This window comes from Paramisgurnus dabryanus, chromosome 21 (assembly GCF_030506205.2).
Source record: "Paramisgurnus dabryanus chromosome 21, PD_genome_1.1, whole genome shotgun sequence".
Lineage (NCBI taxonomy): Eukaryota > Metazoa > Chordata > Actinopteri > Cypriniformes > Cobitidae > Paramisgurnus > Paramisgurnus dabryanus.
The window spans coordinates 3,298,559-3,325,827 of record NC_133357.1 but is presented as its reverse complement, the minus strand read 5'-3'; the positions used below and the strand labels follow the sequence as shown (position 1 = coordinate 3,325,827).

Below are 27,269 nucleotides of genomic sequence, written 5' to 3'. Positions count from 1 at the left end.
TTTCTGGCACAGTCAATTTATTTGAAAAAAGTTTTCCAGATATTTGGTCCCATGATAAAAATAACATTTAAAACACAATTAAATATCATTTCGCAATAAACATTCAAAAATTGCCAATCCAATCAAAAGTGGTACAGCCAGGAGTTGTTTAACATACAAAAGCAAATCCCAAGTGCATTACAGCAGTCATCATAGCCCGCTTGTCCCCAACAACATCGGTGTAAACTGAAAGTTCTCGCTAGGATAAGCGTTGTGAAAAAGCTTTTAAAAAAACAATCTTGCGCAAATGAGTATCAGCAGCATAAAAGAATCTACAACGTATAAAAGAATATAGAAAAAGTACCAAATGAATAAAAGGTCATAAAACTACACTTCTGAGGATATGCTGAAAAAAGCCACTGTATTGCCTAGAGAAAGGACCTGACAACTACAAGCTGTTTATTTACATACATTTATAGGCACATGAAGAAAACAAAGATTGCACATAAGACAATGAAAACAAAAATATACCTGCGCTTCTAAAGAAGGAAAACAGCTATTTTTACTCTGTACGACTTCAGACCACATCATCTTCCTCTTCCTCATCGTAATTACGGTTTCTCTTGATGAGGTCCTCCACAGAAACATCAGCTCCATCTTCCTCGGCCTCCTCTCCATCCCAAAAGCCCACATCCTGAGAGGCCTGTTTCAGCTGGGAATCTGATCCGGATTCACTCTGGGGGCTGGAAAGATCCTTATCCTTGTCGTCACACACTTCCTCGTGTTCCATACTTTCCTCATCATCATCTTGCCCTCCTGTGACTTCCTGTCCGCTTTCTTCCTCCTCTTCTGATTGGTTAAATTCAGTCATGTCCTCTGAAGAGATGACGGTGTCTGTGGTTGAAGAAACGGGTGACATTTCCTCTGCATCTTTTTTTTCGTTTGATGGAGATTTGGGGGATGGAGTCACCGGCACAGAAGCAGTGCTGAAGATGGAAAAAGGTTTGCTTCTTTCTTTGAGAGAGACGCTCCTGCGAATCTTTGGAAGATCAGAGATTTCCGTGTTGCTTAATACGCTGTCGCCCTCTGGAGGCCATTTCGGGCGAATGGGTTTGACAGCATCGGCAGGCCCGGAAACTTGGCCTGTGCTTTCCCCATCTGTCTGCGGAGGCCAGGATATTTTCAGCCGTCCCATCTCCAGCGGCTTATCCGACCTCTCGGAGCCGGCCTGGGCCCGTGTCTCCAGACTGGCCGTGAGAACGTTAACTTTAACCAGGGGAGACTCTTCTACCAAGGTGGTTTCGGGAGTCGACGCCAACTTTTCCGGCTCATCAGGTCCTTCGCCTTTAACCTCCCAAAGCTCCTTATGGGGTCGGTGTCCGAAACCTTCATCGTAGTTCCCCTTGGCTTTGAACAGCTGGCAGAAGTGTGGCTTACAGTAGACGTTGTTGTGCAAAGAGGCGTAGTTCACCAGACTAACCGGAAGAGGGCAGCAAAACACAAGCGGAGAAGGTTAGACTCGTATCCAAAGTGACTTCCAGTATATTAAAACTATACATTTTATCTGGGCTTTACCTGAGTTTAGTGTTACAGTAGGCACAGCGAAAGCAGGTGTTGTGGTAAATCTGCTGGTTGGCTACAAGTTTTTCAAGAGGGTACACAGTCTTAAGGCACATCACGCAGGTTTCACGAGCAGGCAAACGAAACTTCTGTGAATAAAAAAAAAAATATACAAATGTATAAGTTAAAGCTATAAAGTCTACATACAGTTTTTAATCATCCTTCATAATGTAAAGAAGAATTTTCGGTGAAAATATCATTATAAAATCAGTAGATTATAAAACTTTAGCCTGGATTTCACAGACAGGGGTCACTACTTTTATACTCACCCTAACAGCTTTAGGCTGGTTTTGTTCGGGACTCACAACAGAACCTAAAAATAGAGAGGTATGCGGCGTTTAATAATGCAACACATTAAACATTATAGAGAACTTGAAATAGTGTAGCTTAAACGGATAGTTCACCCAAAAATTAAAATTACCCCATAATTTACAAAATGTCCTCAGAAGGCCTGTGGATTACTTCTGTGAAGGATGGATAGACTTTTTTGGCCTTCAAATCAGAAGCACCATTTACTCCCATTATAAAGCTTGGAAGAGCCAGGACATTTTTTTATTTAAAGGATCAGTCCATTTTCTTAAAAAAAATCTTTACTCACCACCATGTCATCCAAAATGTTGATGTCTTTCTTTGTTCAGTCGAGAAGAAATTATGTTTTTTGAGGAAAACATTCCAGGATTTTTCTCATTTTAATGGACTTTAATGGACCCCAACACTTAACAGTTTTTTCAAAGGACTTTTAAATGATCCCAAACGAGGCATAAGGGTCTTATCTAGCGAAACAATTGTCATTTTTGACAAGAAAAATAAAAAATATGCACTTTTAAACCACAACTTCTCATCTATCTCCGGTCCTGAATGCGCCAGCGCGACCTCACATAAATGCGTAGTGACGTAGAAAGGTGACATGTGAGAAACGCACATTTGCGGACCATTTTAAACAATAAACTGACACAAAGACATTAATTAGTATCATTCGACATACAACAACGTAGGAACGGTCCTCTTTTTCCACACTTGTAAACACTGGGGCGGAGTTTCGCATACATCATCCGTGACCTCTTGACGTGATGACATATTACGTAGGTCGCACTGGCGCTTTCAGGACCGGAGATAGACGAGAAGTTGTGGTTTAAAAGTGCACTTTTTTATTTTTCTTGTCAAAAATGAAAATTGTTTCGCTAGATAAGACCCTTATGCCTTGTTTGGGATCGTTTAAAAGTCCTTTGAAACTCCATTGAAAAAACTATTAAGTGTTAAGTTAAGTGTTAAGTGTTGGGGTCCATTAAAGTCCATTTAAAATGAGAAAAATCCTGGAATGTTTTCCTCAAAAAACATAATTTCTTCTCGACTGAACAAAAATAGACATCAACATTTTGTATGATATGGTGGTGAGTAAATTATCTGGATTTTTTTTAAGAAAATTGACTAATCCTTTAACTTAAATTGTATAGGTCTAAAAAAGATAATCATATACATTGAGGATGGCTTGAGGGTAAATAGATCATGAGGTCATTTTTGGGTGAACTATCCCTTTACTGGTTCATTCGGTAAGCATGTGTAAGCATTTGTGCATGGGATGTGCGTACGAATGTTTTCAAGAACAAATCATAATTCAACAAAAACTTTCATATCAAACTTTCTTCTAAATGTACACAAAAATCCAAGAAAACCTAAAACCACTCGTACGCAATAATCACGTACACTATCATCAAATATAATGTTTATAATAATGTTGATATATAAAATGTAGATGACTATATTTTATAATATTATTATACATGATCTTTATTATTATTATTTTTATTATTATTATTATTATTATTATTATACACATTATATTATAGCCAACTTATTTTTTACACATATAAAGATGATTCACGCAATGACAAATCTTCACGCCAAAGTCCAAACGTCAATCACTTGATCTCCCGTTTTATTTTAGATACAGATGTGCGTCATATTAATTAAATGGCATATTTCTTAACGCATACAATAATTATTTAATGTTACTCTGGTCGGTGGACAGCACTCGCTTCCTCCAGCGACAGCAAAACCTCCCAAATTCACTAACGTAAGAACAAGTATAAGAACAAATTCATGTGCGTACGCACGTGTTGTGAATTAACAGAAAGGTTTCGTGAGAAGTTCAAGTGTGCATATAAATACATAAAATGTACGCAATTATTACGGTAGTGAATGAGACCCATTGTTTTAGCATTGCAAAGGTAATAAGATCGATCCCCAGAAAACACACATACTGATAAAAATGTACCTTGACTGCACTGTATGTTACTCTGAGAAAGCGTCTGCCAAATGCAAATATGTAAAATGTAAATTTTATATTTTCCATATGGTAGGTAGTTGCATTCAAAGGTTACATGTATGATTGTTATTTGAGAAGAAAACCTATGACCTTGGCTGATCCACTATACTCATGTTTTACAAGCAGACAAGTTAGGTGTTATGTAAGTGCCTTATGTCTCTCCAATAGTTTAAATACTTTAAATATAATAATTAAATATACTGGATTAAGAATTCATGGTTTGAATAGGAGTAATACTTACTAGGGCCATGTTTACACTTTGGTAAAGTTTATCCAAAATTGAAAATTATGTCATTATTTACTAACCTACAAGTTGTTGCAAACAAGTATACATTTCTTTCTTCAGCTGAACTCAAAGGAAGATATTTGTAATCAAACAGAAGCACTACTGACTTCCATAGTAGGAAAACAAAATACTATGGTGCTCCTAAACTGTTTGCTTACAAACATTGCTCAAAATATTTTTGTGTTCAGCAGAACAAAGAAATTCATGCAGGTTTGTAACAATTCAAGGGCGAATAAATTCACTTTTTGGTGAACTGTCCCTTTAAGATGCGCTTTGGTCGAACAAGAGTTGACGATGCTGAATACAGGTGTAAGTGGGGTGTTAGGTGTTTTGAGCTCATCAACTTTTGATCACATTCAGAAGTAGTCGAAAACGCATTCGACCGGATTGCTTTTGTGGTATATCTACAAAAGTTTGCCTACTCTCTGCCCATTCATCTAATGTCTGATATACTGAGCACAATGTTTTTTATCGGTCTTGACCTCTAGCACTAACCCAGTGTTCAACGCCGTCTTTAGACTATCATTGATGTGTTCTCCGCCTTTTTTTTTTGCGAGTGTGTAAAAGTTGCCCAATGCTCTAAAGATCAGAGAAAGCTCTAACATATACACGTAAAAACATTGCGCAGCATGTTTACTAACAACACAAGCACATACACGCCCATAGACCCTCCCCTTGTCATCAGGACCGAAGTGGTCTTGGATAAAAGAGACCAGGTGTGAACTGGTGTGTCTCCTTCGGAGGCCGTTTACACCTGGTATTAAGATGCGTTTTGGTTGATCGAATCACAAGTGGACGACGCTAAATACAGGTGTAAACGAGGTGTAAAACTTTTGAGCTCATCCACTTTAGACCACATTCAGAGGAAGTCAAAAACACATTCGACCGGATTGCTTTTGTGGTGTAGCAGGCATTTGTTCAAATGTATTGGAGAGTGGTCGAGAGCGGATAAGCTTCAAACGTTTACACCCCATTTGCACCTCACTGCAAAAAAATTCTTAGTATTTTTCTCTTGTTTTCAGTAAAAATATCTTAAAATTCTTAAATTAAGATGCTTTTCCTTGATGAGCAAAATTGACTCAAGAAAATAAGTCTAGTTTTTCAAATTTAAGTGATTTTGTGCATAAAACAAGCAAAAAAAAATCTGCCAATGGGGTAAGCAGATGTTTCTTGAAATTTTCTTGAATTAAGTGTTTAAGAATTTTTGTTAGATATTTCGCTTACCCCATTGGCAGATTTTTTTTTTGCTTGTTTTATGCACAAAATCACTTAAATTTGATATTTTCGGTCTAAAAACTAGACTTATTTTCTTGGGTCGTTTTGCTCATCAAAAAGCATCTTAATTTAAGAATTTATAGATATTTTTACTGAAAATAAGACAAAAATACTAAGATTTTTTTTTTTGAAAATCAGTTTTTGCAGTGTAGCGTCGTCCACTTGTAATCCGATCAACCAAAACGCGCCTTAATACCTTTCAAAGAGCCTCTAAATTAAAGGTGTAAAAATTGCCTTAAGTTAGTATTGTTGTGCGAGACCACCAAGCATAAACTCACCATTTTTGTCTGTAGTGGGACTTTTCACAGTGTTGGATTCAGAGGCCTGCAAACACACAAAGAGCCCAGTAAGACAGACATGCTAGTGCTGGTACAAATTATACACCGTTTTTAAGTCAACATGAAATGACAACATAACCAATTTCACTTTTGAAACGAGACTTTGAGTGCATTACGCACAATATTGAATGAGAATAAAACACAGGGCAGGTGGTCGATAGGGAGGGGTTTAAAAATAAAATGGCTTGGTGGTGAGTAAAGATGTTTCAGATGCAGGGCAAGTTATTATATTTTAATGAAAAACTGACAGATTTTGGTAGTTGAAGTAATATGCACATTAACTCATTCCCCGCCAGCATTTTAATTTTTTTTTCACAAAAGTTTCACAAAATGCCTTACAGCAGTAATTCTCTAGTGGTCCGCCAAACCCCCCCAGTGGTCCGCCGATGACCTAAACTAGGCAAGTGTTTATACAATCGTCACTTACTTAAGTAGATTTTTAATGCACTTGCGTAACTGTGATATCAGTTCTTGCCTTTCTGTTTTAATAACGTAAAAATGGATCGGTGGCTAAACCAAAGAGGAGTCAAAAGAAAAGATCAAGCGTCAACTGAAAGCAGCCAAAATCCACAGATCTATTAGTTTTGTAATGTACTAGTTTTTGATCATGTGTAAAATACCTGTAATTTCAGTGATTTTGGACATTAAGGGGAACATTTTTTTCCAGTATTTTATTGTTACCATAGTTACAACCATAGACTTCATCTACCCACCACCTCAGTTTTAAATGAATGGCTCTTTGGAATGACATTAAGTGGGACCTAGGCTGTTATAGTATGTTTTATTGCATTTTTTTTCACATGTGCAGTTTGTTGTGAAATGAGTTGCGGCTTAATATAAACATTTACTTTTTCAAATGAAATAAAATTCATATAATAATTTCTGAACATAGCATTGCATTTGTTTAAAAAAAATTAGTTTTTGACTTGAAACAGTTGCATATTAAACTTAAACTCAATTTTGTTGAGTGTTAGAGTGGGATTCTGTTAGGTGGTCCTCAGAAAAAAATTGGAAGATAAAGTGGTCCTTGGGCTGAAAAAGTTTGAGAAACACTGCCTTACAGGAAAATGTTCTTCTAAAAATATATAAACATACAAATATATCAAATGAAAGAACAGACCCTCTGCTTTTAAACAAACAAACAGGAATTTTTTTTTTTATCCTATTTATATTTTTTCTCTGCTTATAAACTCTTAAATATGGGTATTTTTCTTAAAAAAAAAAACAATAGCAAAAAGCTGACATAATTGTTTTTTGTGAAGGAATTTTGATAGAGATCAGATTCAGAACGATTATCGAAACATACACAGAGTTTAAAATTGGTAAACAAAAATTTGCTTCAGTTTTTTCATAAATTGGGAAAGTGTGCCATCTAGTGGATAATCACGTTTAACGTAAAACCTCATCAGGAACACTTCTTTTATGCAAATGTTTTATCTTAATTAACAGAGAAAGGAGACATTTTGAGAGATTTTTTTTAAATTGTAAAATAAGTTTTCTGTGTCCCCAGAGTGTGTATTTGAAGTTTTAGCTCAAATACCCCATAGATAATTTATTATAGCATGTTAAAATTGCCACTTTATAGGTGTGAACAAAAATGTGCCATTTTTGGGTGTGTCCCTTTAAATGTAAATGAGCTGATGAAATCCAAAACTGATCGCAATGATGGTGGTTTGCTGAAATTAAAACTCAACTTTGCTATCAATTATTTTTGATCTCTCTCCGTGGTTGGATATTATAAATCATGTTATAATAAGATCCCCTTTCTATGTCACAAAGGGAGCAAATCTGAATAACATTTTTTTTTCATATGCTTGCAGAGTTTGCCAAACTAAGTTACTGGGTTGATCTTTTTCACATTTTGTAGGTTGATAAAAGCCTTGGGGACCCAATTATAGCACTTAAACATGGAAAAAGTTAGATTTTCATGATATGTCCCCTTTAAGACCATCAACCTGTGCTAAGAAAGTAAGCGTACTCACCACATCGGTAAAGATCGGTGGCACATTTTCCTTCTGTTTCCCGCCGTGACTGCGGACTTCACCGTCTGCCGGTTCATTCTACCCAAACGGTAAAAACAAAAGGTCAGCGGCGAGTATGTTATTCAATAAACCACACAACTGAGTGAATCTATTAGATTTAATAAAGTGACAACGGTCAGGCAGTGATTTATGGCAGTAAGGGGAAGTGTAGATGCTCACCGTGGGGGAGGAAGAGAGATCAAGTTTGGTCACAGCTGCCTGGTAAATGGCCATCCGGTCCCTGAGAGGGGTAGACTCCACCATTTTGGCTTCGGACTCGAACATTTCTGCGAATCACAAAAAGCAAAGTGTCAAATCAGACACTACAATAAAAAGACATGAGCCAGGAAAATGAGAGGTACAAGGTCAGCAAGCGGGAATTTCCACAGAAATGGCTTTCAGCACTTTCCAGAAAACTGACACTTACGGTATTACAGCGTTGCAAAAGGAAACAGGAAGTTTAGGATGTGTTGGAAGTTGATTGTTTAACAAAAATACACCAGTTGGTGTGTATTGTTTAGTACCTTTGTCTCTTGATTCCATACTGTCGAAGCTATCGTCTCCAGGCTCTTTGGACACCTAAACAGTAAAACACATTCATGAAGTATATTGATTATAAATTGAAAATTGAAGTTGAAATGTTTCTTCTGCTCTATCCATCCACCTTTACTACGTCTGGCATCGATAATCCTCTAATAAGCTCTCAGACAGACCGGTGTCTGGCTTTACTACAGTACACCATCCCAAAACAACCACAATACAGCCTCAATTCACCATCACACTGACTTGTGATCGGACACATGAAGACTAAAACAACCAGACCCTGTGTGACGCATGTAGCTAATAAGATATACATGAGTAAAATCATACTCTGTAGTAGAGCATTGCATTAGCAGCACAAAAGATCATGAGTTTGAACCCAGACAACAGACGTGATAAAACGCTTTGGATAAAAGTGTCTGCCAAATGCATAAACGTAATAAAATCTTTTGCAATAGACGGCATGAGTTTATTTGTACAAACCTTTCGCATAAGATAAACCATTTGAAAAATGTTTGTATACTGTAGTTTATATAAGTGTTCTGTATATAGGGCTCTCACAATGATTAAATAATCGTCTCAACACGATTGTTTGACCTCATTGCGATGATTTCAGATCACCGCAATGATTGCACATCTCTCTAAAAAACACAAGGGGGAGCTGCAGCACCTGTATAAACGAGACAGTATCAGATGGCGCTGCTTAACTGACAATGTAAGGCGATACATTGCAAAGTCATTCAATAATTCCAAATTTTATATAGGGGTGCGCGGGGCAAAAACTAACGCGGGGTTAGTAGTTGTAACACGGACTGTTTACGTTGTTGCACAAGGTTGAGCGTTTCGTTTTTCTGGTATTTTTTTTAACGCTGCCAAAAGATGATCTCTCGCAAATTATTGGAAATGTATAATGTTTTTAGAGAGTTATTGATGATGAGTGTTTTGGTGGCATGCATGTAAATTTTTTCATCATAAGTTTTTTTCGGTTTCTAACTTGGTTGTGTAAGATACAAAATCCAATGCTAGGTCATATTAATCAGTGTCTTGTTGACTAAAACACAGCATCGTTTTGAAATATGTCTGCAGCTCTTAGCAACTTTTTTGGTGGGCTTGAAAATATTTTGAGCCAGCGGGATTAATTGTAACACTGTGTTACAACTAACCACTCAGCACTTACCATATGAAAACCGCTAACGTTAGCGTAATTCTTGCCGTTGTTTTAAATAGGCTACACACGAATGATTGCTGGCTGCTAATAAAATAAATGTGCCTGTCTTATCAAAAATCGTGTGTCAAATATTTTTTTCTTTATATCTTTAATATTGATTGAATAAGATCACATCAAAGATTGAAATCATAATGAAATGAATGGCTAAAATCAGACTTTGATGCTCATTATCTCAAAATTTGATTACAGACTGGGTAACATATAAAAAAAATGTTTTGGTCATAATTGTGCTGCTTTTTCTCACATATTTACACATTTGTGTTCATTTATAATTGAACTATTGTTATAAAAGGGCTGAATAAAAGAATACAGTGTGGATACCTATTATAGACAGACATATAAACAATATCCACTTTAAGTATATTGTATTGAAATATTGCCTGCAAACTTAATTTTTAGCAAGTGTTACAACTACCCCCCTGCCTATTACAATTAACCCCACCTACTGTATGGGGTAAGTTGTAACGTTTGCACTTCTGTCATGTTTTGTGTAATTGTCCAAAAATGGTAAGTACTAGAAACAAACTTCAAATGTTCATTTGTAGCAGAGATGGGTAAAAAAATAATTAATCAAACTCAAATATTTTTTGAATGATTGAGCAAAAAACAAAAAGTGTTAGGTTGTGACCCGGTGTCCCCTACTATATATTTAATAATTTTCCAGTTTTGAAAGATTGCAACATATATAATGCAAATACAATACAAAAGAGATATATAAATAAACCGACTTGACTCTTGTATTGTGAATTGATAAACAGTAGTAAATAATACAATGGTAAGCTTCGATACTATACAGTATCTAGGAAGTTTAATACAGTATACTATAGTAAATATTTGGGAAACCTGTGTCACAGATGGATTTCTGGTATTTGTTTCTACTCGCTTTCCAACAATAACATTATCAATTAAATTATTATATTGCCATTTTGCATTAGTCATATTACTTTAAACATCTAGGAATAACACAAAGAGCTACAAAACCCTGTCCCAACCATATAAATGTTCTTCAACATGGTGATGAACCTCAGTACAAACACATCTTTGCAAAAGTCTGCTACAGTATGTGCAGCGTCATTGTTCCCACGAAAATAATGAAACATGAAACCAACTGACATCAACCCACAGAAGAGACAGTTTCTAAAAATCAAACCATACCAATTTGAAAGCCGCATGCCTTACCTATTCAAACCAGACAGACAGAATCCACAGCGATTCCTGGAGATTTACCGAGAGCGATGTCTGTCTGACTAAAGCCCGGCAGCGCTCACAGAGCAGATTAGAGTCGGGGAGCATGCCAGTGTTTTGCTGGCAACAGCAGGAGTGTGTGGGGTGGGGGCTGACAGGGTGGGGTTTGAGGGGCGATGAGGGCAGCTGCTTGAGCCTTTAAATCCAAAAGGGGGCTGAAACTATCCCACCCCCCACTGTGGATTAACCATCGGTGGGGCTCAGGGGGAACCGGCCGGCTGGTCGTCTGCAGGCTGGTGTGCTAACACAAGATGAGCGGGAAATAAACATGGTACAAAAGCTGATGGCAGAACGGCCGCAGGAGGCACGGGGCCCAGACAAAAGAGCCTCTATTAATCCAAAACGCACAAAAGATTGAACATCTGAGCCACGGGCTGACAAAAATGAGGAGCGTCCTTTTGTTATCACAGGACCAAAACATGATGGATATGCACAACCTTTATATCTTTCCCTGTATAGTGTCATATAAATATAATAACTTTTACTTTTAAATGTTTTTCAAAACTATTTTTTATTCTGCACTATATTTAATAGACTTAACTCTTTTAGACCCTTTATTTTTAAAGGTACAATGTGTAAGATTGTGTAATAAAATATACAAAACCACTGGCACAGTGTGATATATTTCATGCAGTTGTGTGCTTACATTATTCCAAAAGTTTCCAATGATTTTTAAATTCCTATTTTAAATATCGTCTCGTCCCTTGTCATTGTGTATCATTGAAGAAAAATCACTACGCACTATCCTTGGTTTCCGCTTGTAGAAACTATGGCAACACGTGGACAATATGACTATCTGTAAGAATCTTGCGATACGATACATATCATGATAGAGGTATTGCGATGCAATATGATGTTGCCGTATTTGGGATATAGGAATATAATGGGATATAATTTTAGGAAAGCTGTCATTGAGAACACATCACCATATGCAAACCTTAGCAAAAAACATTGCGGCACACCCTTGGCCAGTTCTTCCTGCACTGCAAAAAATTATTTTCAAGAAAAAAAATTCCTAGTATTTTTGTCTTGTTTTCATTAAAAACATCTAAAAATTCTTAAATTAAGATGATTTTTCTTGATGAGCAAAATGACCAAAGAAAATAAGTCTAGTTTTTTTTACCAAAAATATCAATTTTAAGTGATTTTGTGCAGAAAACAAGCAAAAAAAAAAAAAAAAAAAAAATCTCCCAATGAGGTAAGCAAAAAAAATCTTAAAATTTTCTTAAACACTAAATTCAAGAAACATTCAAGAAAAATTTGCTTACCCCATTGTTTTATGCATAAAATCACTTAAATATGATATTTTTGGTCTAAAAACTAGACTTATTTTCTTTGGTCGTTTTGTGCCTCAAGAAAAGCATCTTAATTTAAGAATTTTTAGATATTTTTACTTAAAACAAGACAAAAATACTAAGAATTTTTTTTCTTGAAAATCATTTTTTGCAGTGTAGCTATTTCACTGGAAAAAAATACTTTATTACTTAATTTTTTGATATTTTTACAGAAAACAAGACAAAAATACTCTTAAAATTAAGATGTTTTTTCTTGATGAGCAAAATGACCTAGAAAAATACGTCTAGTTTTTAGACAAAAAAATATAAACTTTAAGTAGATTAGTCTTTAAAACAAGTAAAAAAATCTACCAATGGAATAAGAAAATTTTTCTTAAAATAAGTTTTTTTTAACTTTTCTCATAAACACTTAATTTAAGAATTTTTTTCTTATTCCATTGGCAGATTTTTTTGCTTGTTTAAAGCACAAATTCACTTAAAATGTTATATTTTTGGTCTAAATACTAGACATATTTTGCTCATCAAGAAAAAACATTTTTTTATATTTTTACTGAAAACAAGACAAAAATAGTAAGTAAGAAAATCATTTTTTGCAGTGTTGTAAAATATCGATATTGTTTGATTTTGTTGTCTAGAATCAACACAGTATTGCCGGACAAAATATAGATTTCTTACACCCCTAGTGGACAAACGTGGATGTTGTGGATATAGCATCTTGCATGCCACTGTTGTGTCATTTAGTAACCCTAGATCTCGATTATTCATTGGCGAGTACAGAAAACTCAAAAAACATAAACAAATGACAAATTGGGTAATAAAACAAAGTTGCGGGGGTTTTTTCGAGATGGAGAGAGCTTTGCGACAACCTAGAACTTCACAGAAAAAGAGACATCTATTGTTTTAGTATCCTTCGTAACATTGTCAAGCATCACCTTTGTTATCGTTTAGAAAATACGACCTTTGGTGGCAAAAACTTACATATTGTGCCTTTAAAGTCCTTGTAAAGTCAGGTATATAAAGTCAGAAAAATTTGTTATTAACTGGCCAGCCAAATTGGAATAATTACCAAATAAATAAAATAAGTTTAAAAAAAACTTGGAAAAACAGGATTCTCTTCTCTCAAACGCTGTGGGCGTGTCGGCTGTCGGTGCTAAAACCACGCCCACCCACAGGAAAGCTGAGGGGGCTATGCTCAGTGTCTCATTGAGCCACCGTTTTAGCCCCACCCAAACATCCCTGAATACAGAAATGTGGAAAAACTGTTTAATGGTGTAACTCCACAATACAGTACTACATACTTCACAGTCTTTGTAACGTTTTTCAGCAATACATTTATAAAGCAAATTATAATGCGTTTAGAAACAATTCTCTGAAATGACTCTACACGGACTATAACTTCCCATTTGTGTTGACTGAAAAATGAGTCACATCTGCAACAACACATAAACAATGAGAGAATGAAAGAACTACCAAAACTCCTCAAATTAATCCTAAAAAAGGTTTTCGCTGCACAATGTCAATATGACACATTCAATCTTCTGATGTGTGTCATTTAACCTGTAATGATGCTACATGTCTCAATATCGTAAATCACATCGATATATAACCAATGATGTGTCTGGATGAGTAATGAAACATCCTGGCTTGCAAAACTTCAGTTGCTTATGAAATTCATCTACCAAACAGATCGTACTGAGCTACCATTAACAACTTGTTAAAACACGTCATTATTCAGGTCATATTCAATTTCCATATGAGATGTTTCTCTTTACAGCAGATTTTTTTTTTAAACAGTGGAGACTTTCATGAGTCCTGCTCCCTCGTGACCATCCCTCAGGTTAAAGGAGAGAGAAAACGGTGGTGATCATGTGAAGTTTTATCTCATGACATCATCTGCCGCCAGCAAAAGCAGCAAACAGAGTCTCAATGAGAGAGAGATGTCTCATCCTTGTCAGATGATTGGAAGATCTTCTAAGTGATTAAACAGGGTTAAGACTGAGCGTTCCTCTAGTCTGAAACATTTGTAGTGTAGTGTTCCCGTACATCAGGTGGTAAAGCATTGCATTTGCAAGGCAAATGCCATGGGTTTGATCCCCAGGGAACACACAGACTGATAAAAAATGCATCTTGAAGGCTTTGTAAGTCGTTTGGGATACAAGTGTCGCCAGTAAAAGCCACTAACTTTGGTCGAATGGAGTATTATTCATTGCGTGTTGGGATGATGGTTTGTTGGGAGGACAATAAAAAAACACTTTTCAATTCCCTTTCTTCCACCCACGCTCCATCAAAACATCTTTCTTGTTTCCAGATGAAACATTTGGCACAATTCTTTAGTTCATGTAGGAAACAATACTCCGTTGTGTCTTCTGAAGCCCGAGTTTATTTTGAACATGTACACTGCGTCCGAAATCCCCTACTTCCATACTTAATAGTAGACGAAAATCATTATGCAAGGCGAGTAGCATGTCTTCATAGTATTCGAAAAGTATCCAGATAACCTAGTACTTATGATTAGATTTTTAAATGGGGATTCGATGGAGACGACTTTACTATCCCAAAAAACAATGTGAGCTGAATTCAAATTGACTAAAGTGAATATAATAAATACTGTAACTCTAAGCGTAACTCCAGACAAATATCAAAATTTCCCCATGATTTATTCACCCTTAAGCAATCTGAGATACAGATGTCCATCATGTTTCAGACAAACACATTTGGAGTTATTTTAATAAATGTATTTTCCAAGCTTTATAATGGTAGAAAACAAACTTCTGACGTTGAAGCCCAAAATAATGCATCCAACATTCACAGAGGAAATCCACATGGGTCCAAGGGGTTATTAAAGGTGGGGTGTGTGATTTTTCACACCATTGCCATCATCATAGACATCATTGCCTAGGTTGCGTATGTGTGGGGCGGGTCTATCAAAAGAAGGTCCAGATTCTATTGGGGTAGGGGCGTGTTTGTTTAGGTGATTTCAATGTCAACATTGGCTTTCAAAGATCACGCACCCTGCCTTTAAAGGTCTTTTGCAGGTAATCAATGTGATTTCGTAAGAAAAATATCCATATTTTAAACTTTATAAACTTAGCTTCAGGTAACAACGCCATCTTTGACTCACATGGCAAACAATGCTCAATATGCTAAAACTTGCGGATCGCATGAATCCAAGATGCCATCGTTACCGGAAGCAAGTTATTACAGTTTATAAAGTTTGAAATATGGAAAATTTCCTCACAAAATCACATCAATTACCTGCAGAAGACCTTTATTTATCCATTGGAGCCGTGTGGATTACTTCTGTGAAGGATGAATGCACTTTTTTGGAGTTTAAAGTCAGAAGTTGTTCACTGATCCCAGTTTTCCACAATTATAAAGTTTGGAAGAACATGAACATTTACTAAAATAACTTCAAATGTTTTCGTCTGAAAGATGAGGGACATGTGTATCACGGATTGCTTGAAAGTGATTAAATTATGGTGTAATTGTGATATTTAGCTGGAGTATCTCTTTAAAGGATTAGTCAATTTTCTTAAAAAAATCCAGATAATTTACTCACCACCATGTCATCCAAAATGTTGATGTCTTTCTTTGTTCAGTCGAGAAGAAATTATGTTTTTGAGGAAAACATTCCAGGATTTTTCTCATTTTAATGGACTTTAATGGACCCCAATACTTAACAGTTTTAATGCAGTTTAAAAAAAGGACTCTAAACGATCCCAAACAAGGCATAAGAGTCTTATCTAGCACAACAATTGTCATTTTTGGCAAGAAAAATAAAAAATATGCAATTTTAAACTACAAATTTTCTTCCTCCGTTCGTGTGATGCGCCAGCACGACCTCACGTAATTGCGTAATGACGTCGAAATGTCACGTGTTACATATATAAAACGCACATTCGCGGACCGTTTTAAACAATAAACTGACACAAAGACATTAATTAGTATCATTCCACATACAACAACGTCTGAACGGTCCTCTTTGTCCACACTTGTAAACACTGGGGTGTAGTTTCGCATACGTCCTCCGTGAGCTCTTGATGTGATGACGTATTACATGAGGTCGCGCTGGCGCATCACAGGACAGAGGAAGACGAGAAGTTGTGGTTTAAAAGTACATATTTTTTATTTTTCTTGCCAAAAATGACAATCGTATCGCTAGATAAGACCCTTATGCCTCATTTGGGATCGTTTAGAGTCCTTTGAAACTGCAATTTTAAACTGCATTAAAACTGTTAAGTGTTGGAGTCCATTAAAGTCCATTAAAATGAGAAAAATCCTCAAAAAACATAATTTCTTCTAGACTGAACAAAGAAAGACATTCACATGTTGGATGACATGGGGGTGAGTAAATTATCTGGAAATGGACTAATTCTTTACTAGACGGCTCTTTAAAATGTGTTTAATGTGTTTTAGCGGCTTCGAGTGGTGAGATTGCGAATTGCAATCAACATCAATTTTGAAACACTAGTACGGTAGCTGTCACAGGACAAACATATCAATGTCTGAGACAACGTAGTGACAAAATGTGGTCTGTATAACAGTTTATCCATTTAGGGCAACTTCCATGTAAGGAGACCTGTGATGTATGTAGATAAAATGGCTCATTCTAAGGTAATAAAAACAATAAAGTTCATTTTATAAAGTCTTTAACCACTGATAATATAGTTATGTATATTATATTGCATTTCTGTCAAGAGATCCTTCTAAGAGTCAACTATCAAATTTTTTGTAAATGTGTATTTAGTGTAAAGTTACTGACCCACAGACACACACAAGTTTTCCTGCATGCTGTGTAGCCAAGCCGTGAATCTACTGAAATATCCACAAAGCCCAGTGGGAGCTTCAGTAAAGAGTCACTGAAGAAGCACACGATCATGTGACTACCAACATGACTTCAACAAGCAATGAGCACACCAAATTACATTACTCATCATTCAAACAACCCAATCTATTTATTATTCTCAACGTTCTGCTTACTTTGTTCTGTTGGGCTTCCCCTTTCTCAAACATCATCTTCAGGCTGTTAAGAGGCACGGCTGGCTTCTCAATGGGTATGCTGGACACCACAGGAGTCTCCACATCTCTATGCATCCACTTCTCCATCATCTGGTCACTGTCGCTTTCTAACGGGGGCTCAGACGAGTTGTAAACCGAGTCAGGCTCTGTGTTGAGATCTGAAGGCTCTCGGTTCCTGGTGTTCAATTGGTCTGAGGAATTCACCGCTGAAGTGGTTGTGAAATGATGCCGTTGGGTCTCCTGAGGTCTGGACTGCGTTTCGGTGGTGACGGCAGACGGCTGCTCCCACAGCTGCTTCAGGACGTTCAGATTGCCGTTGCGCAAGGGGGGAGTCGATTTCTCCGGAGACTGTAAAGAACAAAGACACTTTCAGAAGAATGTTCGCTAGATGCCTGGGGTTGCTCAACTTCTGCATTCTTGAGACAATCATCTCTGAACTCTGTTGATCTCTTCTGTGATTTAAGACTGGACAAAAGTTATAATGTCAAGAAGTTCACATGTTTACAACTAAACTACATCTACCAAGATGAATAAATAATGATTTGTTAGTTTGTTAGAAAGAGAAAGACTTCAAAAACCTGGTAAACTGTTGGCTCCTTCAGACTCACTGTGCTGGTGAAAATGAGGGGAAAAATGCACCAGATGCTAGTCTTTAAAAAGTATCTGAAGGAAGAAACTAGGCCAACCCCCTCACAACAGGACAGATAAACCAGGAAGAACATCGGAGGGGGGAAGTAACAACAGGAAACATGCAAAGGGAAAGTATGAGAACAGAAGTAATGTGTCACACCTTGTCCATTTTAAATTGAACCAAAACTGCTTTCAGTGAGTTTTCGCATGAATAAAATAGAACAATGAGAAATATATCAGAAATAACTAAAACCACTTTTTGATTGACTTACAGAAAGAAACATATTACATACTTTAACACTTTTAACAACTTTGCATTGCAGTAAAACAGCTTTTTTATAAAAGAGTATGTGTGGTAAGTTTGTTGCGCCGCATGAAATCAAGTGCATTAAAAAAATCATGCAACACCACACCTTTTTTATCTCAATAGTGGAAATTTACTTTTGTTTAATGCTAAATGTCAACCACACAGAAGTACCACACTAGAAAGGAAAGCTTATTGTGCTAGAACATCTGGCTAATTTTGGCTACCAACGTTAAAATATAAAACTGAAAAGTTTTCCTTCGCGTGTTTTTAAAACTTTTACATACATACTTCAATGCTTTATTAAATGCACCAGGCCAGTAGACGGCAAAATAAGAAACACTACATTCATTCACACACATTTTCCTACAGAACGATAAATCCAAAGTCAAGACGGCAAAAACAGTTTTGTTTAGAGGGACAATGAGGTCTTTTAAAGGGGACATTTCACAATGTTTACTTTTTTAAGATGTAAAATAAATCTTTGGTGTCCCTAAAGTTTGTATGTGAAGTTTTAGCTTAATTTATAATAACATGTTAAATTTGCCACTTTGTAGGTGTGAGCAAAAATGTGCCATTTTGGGTGTGTCATAACATGCAAATGAGCTGATCTCTGCAATAAAAATGGCAGTGCTGTGGTTGGATAGTGCAGATAAAGGGGCGGTATTATCCCATTCTGACATCACAAGGGGAACCAAATTTCAATGACTTTTTTTCACATACTTGCAATGAATGGTTTACCAAAACTAAGTTACTGAGTTGATCTTTTTTCACATTTTCTAGGTTGATAAAAGCACAGATTTTCGTGATATGTCCCCTTTAATTTAAGTGACCATTGACTATAAAGCACAAAAATTTTGTTAACTTTGTTGGAGAAGTGGTAATAAATTGTTGTTTTGGTTATAATCGCGCATGCCTATGGTTTCATTAGACTCACAGGCTTTGCCGCACCACACCTACCCGAAGTTAATTTCCAGTCTGGGTATGTTTATCAGACTGACCTCTGGAACAAATACCTTGTTGAAAATAGAAATTTTCTAAATACAAGGGGAGACAGCGAGCATGGATCACCATTGTGCGGGGAGACAGCTAGGCAAGATTTCTGTAGTTAACATTTTACACAATAACGTTAGCACAGTGTAGCAGTTGATGCGTTTTAGCTATGATTTATATAATGTAAATTTAACTAAACCCCTGGTCAGAGCCTGACTCCACCCACTGGCAATATTTGAAAATTGCAAGAAAAGTGGGCAGACCCCAAAGAAGATAGAGGGGACGAACTGAGCTCGTACCAAGGGTGTGGGGAGATCGTAACAAGGGCGTGGTGAGCTTGAACCTGCTTACGTAGGGTCGTACCTCCTACATCCCGCAGTACCGCAACATCCAACAGGAAAATTAAACTGCAGTTGCCACCGTTCAACCTGAAGAGGGGAGCATGCAGACGTTTTTACACCATACAGTATATGGTAGCATTGAAACTCTTTATACCCAAATGTCAAAAAAGTTACTCAAATCAATGACCAACACTAATAAATCGCCATTCTTACAGATCATCAACTTAAAAAAAGTTTAGTTAGGTTTAGGGTTTAGTTACTCTTTAATTACTTTGCTTGTTATCACAAATAGACTATTCTTATGGTACGTTTACACCAACCGCGGTAGAGGCGTGAAGCGCGAGTGATTTCAATGTTAAGTCAATGTGCAGACGCGTTGACGCGCGTCAGGAGGTCCCGCGGCGCGGAAGAGGCGTTCGGCGCGGCGCGGAAGACGCGTTTCCGCCTCTTTCGCGCGTGAAGCTCGGGCGAAAGGCGCGAATTGAGCGTTGTGCGCGGTACGCGCGGTAAGCGCGAATGTTGTTTTTGTGCATCTTGCGGTTCACGCGAATTTGCGGCTGACGCCCGAGTTGAAAAATTTGAACTTTGGCGGAATTTCGCGCCGCGTTAACCAATCAGGAGCCTGCCTGCTGCTGTGGGGGCAGCCCCGCCCGGAGTCACTCATTCAAGCAGTCACTCGGAGCTATATGACACAAGTTGTTATTTCTATAGAGGAAACAGGGATAAAAAGGACCTCGCTTGGAAGAGTGTCAGTAAGGACTTTGGGCAACTTGGTAAGTTGTAATACACGCTTCACTTTTGAGTCACGTGACGTTTATCTGCCCGCGCCGTTTATTTTTCCACATAGTAAGGTTAACCAATACAAAATGGTAACTCTCTTGATAAATGCACAAGTAACATCAGTCATCTTGCAAACAGACACTCGCACAGCAGTTGCCCCTCCCACAAGAAGCGGAGTTTGCCTCGGACGCGCGTCAAATGCTTGCTTTTTCCGCGCGTCTACTCCGCTCTACACGCGCGAATGCATCCAAAATGTTCAAGCGGCAAACCTGGCGCGGTAGACGCGATTTTGACGCCCAAACCGCGTTTGGTGTAAACTCAGCATTAGCAGAAGATAAGTTTGGGCCACAAAAGCCATTTGTTTATGTTACTTCCACTTAAACCTATATAGACTGAATTAACACATGCGCATGATGTCACCGTTATCACAGATTTGCATTTATGTAGTTTACATGAGATGACAAGGAATTGTTTTCAGCAACTAGCCTTTTGAAACCAGTCTTCAAAAGTCTTAAATTGCTGTTGACGCGTAAACGATCAGCCAAATCGCATAAAAAAAGTTGAAAGCAACACGATTTATTTTATCTCAAGCTCCCCAATGTGGTTGATAAGTGCAATTGTCTTTCACCAGTGTCGTTAATACTGACGTCTTATAAGCCTCCTAGTGGGAAGGGCAATACACCAATACGCTTTAATTTGTTGGCTAAGCAGATGGAACTGGTGAATGCAGAAACAGGCGGGGCTGTGAGTTCCTACCTGAACACGAACTTATAGTGTGGTTGTAGCCGCTAGGAGGCTGCTCAGGTTGCAGCGACACTACTTAAATAATTTTAGAGAAAGAAGTTTTAAGGTAAAAAACTACATAATGTTGCTTTAAAGTTTCGGTTGAAACATTGTCATGTAAACGGCCTCTTAAATATGTGCTCCTGCATTCGTTTCAAAACACAGACCGTCTACTGTGAAACACAAAGCTTAAGATATAAAAAAGGTAAAAATTGGTTCTTTAAAAAGTAACTTAACCCTAAACCAACTTTTTTAGTTAAAGGTGACATAGAATGATTGAACGGGGTATTTATCCTTGTTCTGTGATGTGACATGTAGACAAAAAAAATTTGTTTGGGTCTGTAATGCCTTAGAAGCTTCCTAAAAACCTCTCTCAGATAGCTCTATTAGGGTGGGGGATTTTAAACAAGTGGTTTTGCAGCTATTTGGCTCCCCCTACTGGCTTAACTTGCAATCTCATTACTGATTGGCTGACTTTGCTGCCACTCAGAAAATGTAGCCAATTATTTTAAAGTGGAGGGGCAGTGAGATGCCTGTGATGTCATAAGCATCAGTTTTTCAGATTGGGCCGTTTTCTGGCTGACATTTCTAAAAGAGGAATTTCTATGAGACTGAGATGTTTATCATGTCTAGCACTTTTTGTATGTTTGTGAATGCGGGTAGACTACCATTATTCAACAAAGACAAGGTAAAAATGGTTTTTCATTCTCTGTCCCCTTTAATGATCTGTAAGAATTGGGCTTTATTAGTGCTGTTCATTGATTTTAGTAACTTTTTTGACATTTGGGTATAACGTGTTTCAATGCTACAATATATGTTGTAAAAAAATCTGAGTGCTGCCCTCTTTAGGTTGAACGGTGGCTACTGCAGTTGCATTTTCCTGTTGGATGTTGCGGTAATGCGTGACGTAAGCGGTACAATCCTACGCAAGCAGGTTCAAGCTCACCAGCCCTTGATACGATTCTCATAATCACACTTGGTACGAGCTCAGTTCGTCCACCTATCTCCATTGGGGTCTGCACACTTTTCTTGCATTTTTCAAATATTGCCAGTGGGTGGAGTCAGGCTCTGACCAGGGGTTTAGTTACTCTTTAAAGTCACAATAAAACAGAACTAACAATTGTCTCCGTCATGACGTTTATCCGAGTGAAATGGCTTCTGAAATGTGAGGTAGGGCGGGACTTTAATTCGTCTATTGAGAAATGATTGGCTAATTGGAAGTTGGGTCATATTGCTATTTGCTAATTGCTGTGATTTTTTCACGAGCCTCGCCCTCTCACCATTCCTCGTGACCAAAAATAGAGAGAGATTATTTTAAGGAGGGGAGAAGATTTGGGTTTTTGATTCAAGATTATAAGGGCACAAACATTTCTTAAAAATAATTAAGCTCACAGAGAAGTCATTTATAAAAAAAAGATACCATTTAAAGAATTTTTGAAGATTTTATAAATGGTTCTTATAAATGTTATTCTATGGTATTGCTTCAAAAAAAAAAAATTAGTACCTACAGTATATTTTTTAAGAGTCTATGTGAAAGTGTGAAACCCTCAGTAAAATACAAAACAACAAAAATCCCCAAGCTGACAGGAAGTCACCGCAGTCTACTTCAGGAAGTCATACCTTCATCCACAGAAAAAGTCACAATCTGCACATCTTCATCTGTGTTAATCTCTAACCCAGACAATCTCTTAAACACCATTTACTTTAGTTTGTTTTCAGTATTTACCGAGCGGTCCGGCTCCAGATAAACTCCACCATAGCAAGGACACAAACTGACAGGAGCGGTTATATAAAGCACATGGGAATTACCTGCAGATTAAGACGTCTAAATAGGGATTAAAATGACTTGAGACTGACTGCATGCGTGTCTAAACAGCAGCAGCTTAAAACAGTGCTTAAGTTTGTTATGATAGATATGACTTTTTATATGATATATCAAAACATAGAAAGCTCAAATCTTTTAAAGGGAACTAAATGTACTTGATCATATATATCACATTAAAAAACTCAAAGCTTTTCAGGAAAGTTAAAGGCACTTAAACATTTATCTTACATCAGTGAGCACAATAAAGATTTTAAAAGAAGGAAGGGCACTTGCATGAATTTATATTATAGAGAACTCAAAACTTTTAAAGATTCTTAAATATATATTCATATAAAAGATCTTAAAGCTTTTAATGCATACATAGGAACATAATTATATATAAATCTCACATATCAGAAAGCACAAGGCTTTTCATGGCAGACGTAGAAAGTTAAGCACACATCAGACAGCTCATGCAGTTATAGGTACTTCATAACGTCTTACAGGAGATGATAACTCACTTTTTTCTTGTCTAAACTGGACTCCTCTGCAGCCCTCTGATACCTGAGATGAGATAAAGACAAAACAACTTCATGCTTTGTAATCTTAACAAACGATGTTGGTTAATTATATGTTTAAATGGTCGACCTCTTTGTGTCTGCTGCTCACGGCTTAAATAAACATAAGCCCGTAACTGCAACACTGGCGGCCTCAAGCGGCCACATGCGGAACTGCATACAAATAAACCTGACAGACTGCTTCGTTTAATTTTCGGAAAGCATGTCAAAACAAATCTGAAACTGGGTATTTAAATCAAAATCTGAGAGCAGACAGTTCACTTGATTTTAATGATAATAGGCTACTCAACTAACTTGATAAACGAGTTACCGCCTCACACAAAGACATGTAACTGCTTGTTTTGACTATAGATTAGCTTCAAAGGAAAAGATACAAAGATGCAGAGTGCCTATATTTCCGCTATTTTACTTTGCTCTTGTTTCACAGTGAGGTGCATGCAAGTAAAAACAAAACGAACTCTGATTGGTTGCTTTACATGTCAGTCAGACAGAGTATAAGTGGGCGGTTCTTCCGTATTATAAAACAGCCTGGCCTGGTTAGCCGGAAGGGTTTAACAACTTTTAGATGGACTAGGTTTAAACAGGTACTTTCATCTTAAACCAGCCTCCATTTGTAAGCCAATAGTTAGGTCAGTGTCAGATTATAAACTCATCTAATCCATGGCTTTGATGTATGGGGAGGATGAAGCCAAAAATGAAGTCTGGAAAAGACATCAGCTATATGGAAGAGAAGATCCAGATGAATGGAGAAACTGTTCTGCATGGGAAACATTTGAGGCCAGAAAGATGCTTCTAATGAATCCAGCAGAAAAATATTTTGCTGTAAATCAAACCCGTCACTTAAAAATTTGACTACTCGTGTTGACATGAAAGAGAAGGGTCATTTGCTGTTTAATTCAATACTATTAATTTATAAAATGCAATAGGCTACATAAGATGCATTACCACCCAGACATGCATGAATACAAAGAGGTCTTTAGAGAAAAATTGGAAACGCAAAGCATTTAGTGCACTAAAGTGATACAAATGTAAGTGAGAGAGCACAAATGGAAAGACAGATGACATCAGATTTAGTTATGCAAATATTGTGATTTGCTTACTTGGAAAATCGCTCGGCGATGGCTGTGTTTTTACCACGCACATTAACAATAGAGAGTTCCTTTGCTGTTACACGTAAGGACTTGGAAGCCCATTGTCCACGATGAAATGAACTCACAGCCATCTCGGTTTCTTCAGTAAGATTTCTGTTGAAAAACAGAAATTAAAATCATTAACATGCATTAACATATTAAACGAGAAAACAACCAGAATTGGATAAAGTGAACCTAGAGTAAAAAAAACAAAAACAAATGCTTCTACATTTGTTTACATTAAGTATTAAAACAAGGAGCCGTCCTGGACAAAGCTAATCCTAGTCTCAGACTAAAATGCATGCCTTAATTAAAAACACTTTGTACTTAACATATATCAGTGTCATTTTTTGTCTCAAGATGCGTACTGTTTATTTTTTTTACAGGTTTGTTTGGAAAAAGAGCTTAAATGTATTAATATAATATAACTAAGGCCTAGTCCTGAATTGATTTGGGAAACCGCCCCAAAAATGTGTTTATAAGTTCTCCAAAAACAGACACATTGCTGAGATAGTTTAAAAATCATATGAAAGGTTTCAAATGTGTAGAAACATAAATTGTACCAACATTTAAACTCTGAGATTGATGAGAACTTCAAAAATGTCTTAAAAGCATTGCAGGATGCATGCACCTCATTAAAGTTTGTGGGACATAATGCCCATACTTCCATTTGTTTCTATGTAATGTTCTGATGACTTCTAAAAACGATTACGTAAACCATAAGATCCCAAAAACACCTGAACACCCTTAGGAAATATTTGCTTTCGTAATTTTATTTGTGAAATGAGTCATCGGTACATCACAGTACATCACCGACATCAGCTCACCTGAGCGTTCAGACATGCTATGACTTCTGCCTGACAAAGCAGGAAACAGTGGCTAATACTCTTATCGCACATAATGGTAATCTGTTAAAGCTCTTACAAAATTTCACAGGAAACAGATTGTTTGGAAACAAGCAGAAACATCTCCATGAATGAATTCTTCATGCACAAGTGAGATCCTTCAATCTGTTAAGCAGGAAGTGGATTGATGTACTTTCTGGTCTAAAAGTAGTGAATAACTTCAAAGTCAGTCTGAGATGTTTAGCAACAATGCATTTTTAGTTTTATAAAACAATAAAGGGAATTATTAAAGCTCACAACAAGAGGTCATAGTAAAATGCTTCAATTTACATACTCTTAAAAATAAAGGTGCTTAAAAGGTTACCAAAGAAAAAACATTTTTGGTTTCTTTTCTATGGCGCCATAAAGTACCTTTTATACAAATGTATTTTTATTAAAATAGCCTTTAAAAGCACGTTTTGAAGGATCTGAACAGAAACAAGCAAGTTGAAACCTTTATTGCTCAACTGAAATGTTGGTATCACTGTCTCTCAAATTGCTGACACAGCGAGTCATTATGATCTCAGATTACTCACAGGCCCCCTGAAACAGTGACACAAAACAATGAAGAAACACCCTAACATATCTTGCCTCATTTTTCAAGAGGAGACTCTTGAAAAGCAAGAATTCAGATGGTCTCATTACTTTTTTCTTACAGCTCCATTATATGCAAACATCTGGATATGACTTTAACAAATGATACACTTTCACTTTTCCAGAGGAAACACAGAAGCAAAACTTCTTTAAACTATCAAAATGAAACTGAGACTTTCTTAAAAATCAGAATTTTATGATTATTAAACGTTTTATGCTTTGATGATTCAGCCCAAATGCACTTCCATTTAAAATTTGATTGTGTAAAATACATCATATGCTTCTTTATAAATGACAAGAGTTTTATCTCATGGGTCATTGAAGCAGAAACATTCACCCAGAGGTCACACCAACACTTCAGCATGCTTAGACAAGTTTCTACTTAGTTCCCATAAGTCAGATTCATCCCAGAGTTCAGTTTTTATTGGTTTATCTCAACAAGAATACACCCAGACATTAAGACCAATGCACTTGCATGACTTTCCCAGACATTTGTGCTTAGGATTTTGAAAATCATTTGTTTTAAATTATGGGTTTTATAATAAATGATCCGAGCAAAAATATTTTCACTATGAGCCTTCCATGAGCTTAGCAGTTATTATTTGTCATTATTTGGCTATAGGAAGCACAATTTATTTGATTGATATTTAAAAGATTTTTTTATGACTGTGGGAACTCTCAAGTGATGCACATTATGTGCATATTCAGCTACAGGCTAGCTAGGTTTAGTTCACATTTAGCACTATTTTACACCAAAAAGGTCTTAAATAATATTTAATAAATATAAAATCTAAACTAATTAATGTAAAACTAAAAAATTAAACATTTATGTTTACAAAAATGAAATATACAAACATTTGAATGAACTCTTTTGAAGAGCATAGCAAGTCAATCCATTAAGATCACAAACATCTATACAAACATATGACTGTGAGACAATTGAGATGTAACATGAGAAGCTCAATTTAAATCCAAAAAGCAAACAAACCACATAGCATGCCCTTTAAAAATGCAAAACAAGCCTAGGCCAAAACACAAACAAAAGCCTCTTAAACACAATAAAAGCATACATACTCTAAAATCTGTGCTCTGTCCAGTATCCTCTTGCAGTCTTTCAGTATTGTGTGTGTATACAACAAAGTTAATCTGTTGTCCTTTCTTCCTCAAAGCTCTCAACACACTGAAAGCTCACTGTTTGTAACTGAGAAAATATACTGACTGCTCTCAGCCAATGAGAAGAAAGCTGCTTTTCACCTAGCAGGTGAGGCCACGCCCA

General features: G+C 36.8%; 1 protein-coding gene across 2 annotated transcripts; it reads right to left on the bottom strand.

Annotated features, from left to right (window-relative positions):
- Window positions 1-27,225, bottom strand: lima1a (LIM domain and actin binding 1a). Of its 2 annotated transcripts, XM_065285306.1 has the most exons (11): window positions 27,068-27,225; window positions 24,486-24,629; window positions 23,329-23,371; window positions 17,134-17,520; window positions 8,370-8,424; window positions 8,026-8,132; window positions 7,807-7,884; window positions 5,765-5,810; window positions 1,869-1,912; window positions 1,555-1,688; window positions 1-1,454 (listed from the first exon to the last, which is right to left on the bottom strand). In XM_065285306.1, exons 2-11 carry the CDS (start codon window positions 24,605-24,607, stop codon window positions 557-559), a joined length of 1,914 nt encoding a protein of 637 aa, XP_065141378.1. In that variant the 5' UTR covers window positions 24,608-24,629; window positions 27,068-27,225; the 3' UTR covers window positions 1-556. The 2 variants fall into 2 exon arrangements, with proteins under 2 accessions (XP_065141378.1, XP_065141379.1); XM_065285307.2 differs by lacking the exons at window positions 23,329-23,371; window positions 24,486-24,629; window positions 27,068-27,225 and adding an exon at window positions 17,751-18,089.
- Window positions 27,226-27,269: the final 44 nt, after the last annotated feature.

What these genes read in the sequence shown, in the direction of transcription:
- lima1a (XM_065285306.1), bottom strand. Translation starts at nt 24,607, where the DNA reads ATGGCTGTGAGTTCATTTCATCGTGGACAATGGGCTTCCAAGTCCTTA. An exon ending in CCAGTTTAGACAAGAAAAAA is followed by an intron (nt 17,521 to 23,328) that starts GTGAGTTATCAT and finishes TGTTCTTTACAG; the next exon opens with TCTCCGGAGAAATCGACTCC. An exon ending in TACTGTAACACTAAACTCAG is followed by an intron (nt 1,455 to 1,554) that starts GTAAAGCCCAGA and finishes TCTTCCGGTTAG; the next exon opens with TCTGGTGAACTACGCCTCTT.